General features: G+C 39.6%; 1 protein-coding gene across 1 annotated transcript; it reads right to left on the bottom strand.

The window, feature by feature from the left end:
• Positions 1-630: 630 nt before the first annotated feature.
• On the bottom strand, positions 631-1,473 carry LOC119665546. The gene has a single exon (XM_038074772.1). It carries the CDS (start codon positions 1,471-1,473, stop codon positions 631-633), a length of 843 nt encoding a protein of 280 aa, XP_037930700.1.
• Positions 1,474-2,154: the final 681 nt, after the last annotated feature.

Below are 2,154 nucleotides of genomic sequence, written 5' to 3'. Positions count from 1 at the left end.
TATACTGTTGCCGCTGTAAGCATCTGATGTCTTCATAGGGGATTGTAGCCTTAATTCGGAGATTTTACCAAGACTACTATATGAATATCTTGACGTGCTTATTTGTTATCCTTGCACGGAAACGAAGCTGTGTTTAAACACGCAGTCTATCCAATAAAGACTTAAGTCGTAATAAACTAATAGATTCCATTCAGTAGTTGATATGAAATCTCTTATTATCAATTGGAGACCCTATTACTATTGGCAATATAAGTAATAGTGTGAGTAATACAGAACAGTATAAGTTGGTCGGCAGTTTTCTACGTTTTGTCTTGGGCTCTTCATATGACTCTTTTTTATCTTCAATAATTACGTTGTCAGGAGGTATTTCGTGATCAGCTTCAGCCATTGTTGGTTGATCATCTGTATTAACAGGCAGTACAGCTATTCGATGAATTGGGCGTTTAAAAATGACTGTCAATGTTTTAACGTCAGCTACTCGGATACGTCCATCTGTACCCTTGTACACATGTACAATTCGTCCCAAGGGCCACAGCATCACTAGGACGTTATCTTCTTTGATTATAACCATGTCTCCTAACTGTATGTTGGCAGATTGTGTTTTCCATTTATTACGTTGTTGCAGTTCCATCAAATATTCATTAGACCAGCGTTTCCAGAAGTAGTACTGCAAGCAAAGATTAATGCTTCTTGCCCTTCATTAGAATGAATGCTTTCCTCTAGTTCTGCTAACTGGTTTTTGGCGCCTACGAAGTTTGTTGCGTTATCACTGTAAATATTCAAACAACGCCCTCGTCGACTTATAAATCGTTTTAATGCTCCAATGAAAGCATTTGTTGATAAGTCGGTCACTAACTCGAGATGTACCGCCTTTGTAGAAAAGCAACAAAAGACAGCAATATATGCCTTTGTTGGCTTTTTGCCCCTCACCTTGTAGTGGATCCAAAATGGTCCGCAATAATCTACACCAGCATTAATGAAGGGTCTTGCAGGAGTTATCCTTGATTCTGGTAAATTGCCCATAATTTGTTGGCATAGTTGCGTACGTGCTTTGTTGCATCGAATGCATCGCTGAACCGTTGCTCGGGCTGTTGACTTACCTTTAATCGGCCAAAACCGTTGTCGGACTGTACTCAATAGTGCCTGCGGGCCACAGTGTTTGTTTTCTTCATGGAACATCACGAATAATAATTTTGCCAATATATCATTGTATGGGATCAGCATTGGGTGTTTAGAATCGTATGGTAATGATGAGGCTTCTAAGCGTCCTCCTACTCTAAGAACATTTGCATTATCAATGAATGGAGATAAACTACTGATTGAACTAGATTTATCAACATGACCTTGTTTCTTCAGTTGTTTGATTTCTCCATGAAAATCATTACCCTGAATATGACATATTATAGTTATTAATGCTGCTTCCAATTCGGTAGCACTGGGTGCTATATGTATGGCACGTGACTCCTTTGACATTCTTGTGTTGTTAATGAATCTAAGAACATATGCTACTATCCAATGTAACGTCTTGAAAGAATTCTTGTGCTGAATCCTGTATATGAAATCTGCGTCATTGCATTGAGTTGCTACAGCTACAACCTTTTTCTTCTCCAGATCAACTGGAACTTGTAATGATGATAAAAACCTTGGTGGCCATACTTCCTGCCTTCCATGCAAAAAGACGATCCTTGAAACCGAAGTGCACATGTTGACAAAGCCCTTGCTCAAAGTCCTCTTGATAACACATCAGCTGGGTTGTCCTTTGACCTAACATGTCGCCACTGTTCAGACAGAGTTAAAGTTTGAATTCTTGCCACCCTGTTAGCTACAAATGTTTGAAATGATGAGGACTGTGAGTTGATCCAAGACAACACAATTTCTGAATCAGTCCACAAAAATACTGGCTGGTCCTTCTCCTGAAGATCGCTTTTGACTCTTGCTTAAACTTCCGCTGCTAGGACTGCCGCACATAACTCTAGTCGCGATAGCGTTTATTTGCTGAGTAGTGCTACTCTTGACTTTGCACATAATAGTCGCACTATTATTCTACCATCTTTTAAAATTGCTCTGACATATGCTGCAGCATCAAATGCCTTTTCAGATGCATCAGCAAAAATGTGTAGTTGTGTTGATGATGGAACCTCGCCTCTGAAGATA

Source organism: Teleopsis dalmanni, chromosome 1 (genome assembly GCF_002237135.1).
Source record: "Teleopsis dalmanni isolate 2A chromosome 1, ASM223713v2, whole genome shotgun sequence".
In the NCBI taxonomy this organism is placed as follows: Eukaryota; Metazoa; Arthropoda; class Insecta; order Diptera; family Diopsidae; genus Teleopsis; species Teleopsis dalmanni.
Note: the sequence above shows the minus strand (reverse complement) of the source record. Positions and strands in the feature narration are given on the sequence as shown.

Excerpts from the sequence above, each read along its gene's own strand:
- LOC119665546 (XM_038074772.1), bottom strand. The coding sequence starts at position 1,473 with ATGTCAAAGGAGTCACGTGCCATACATATAGCACCCAGTGCTACCGAA.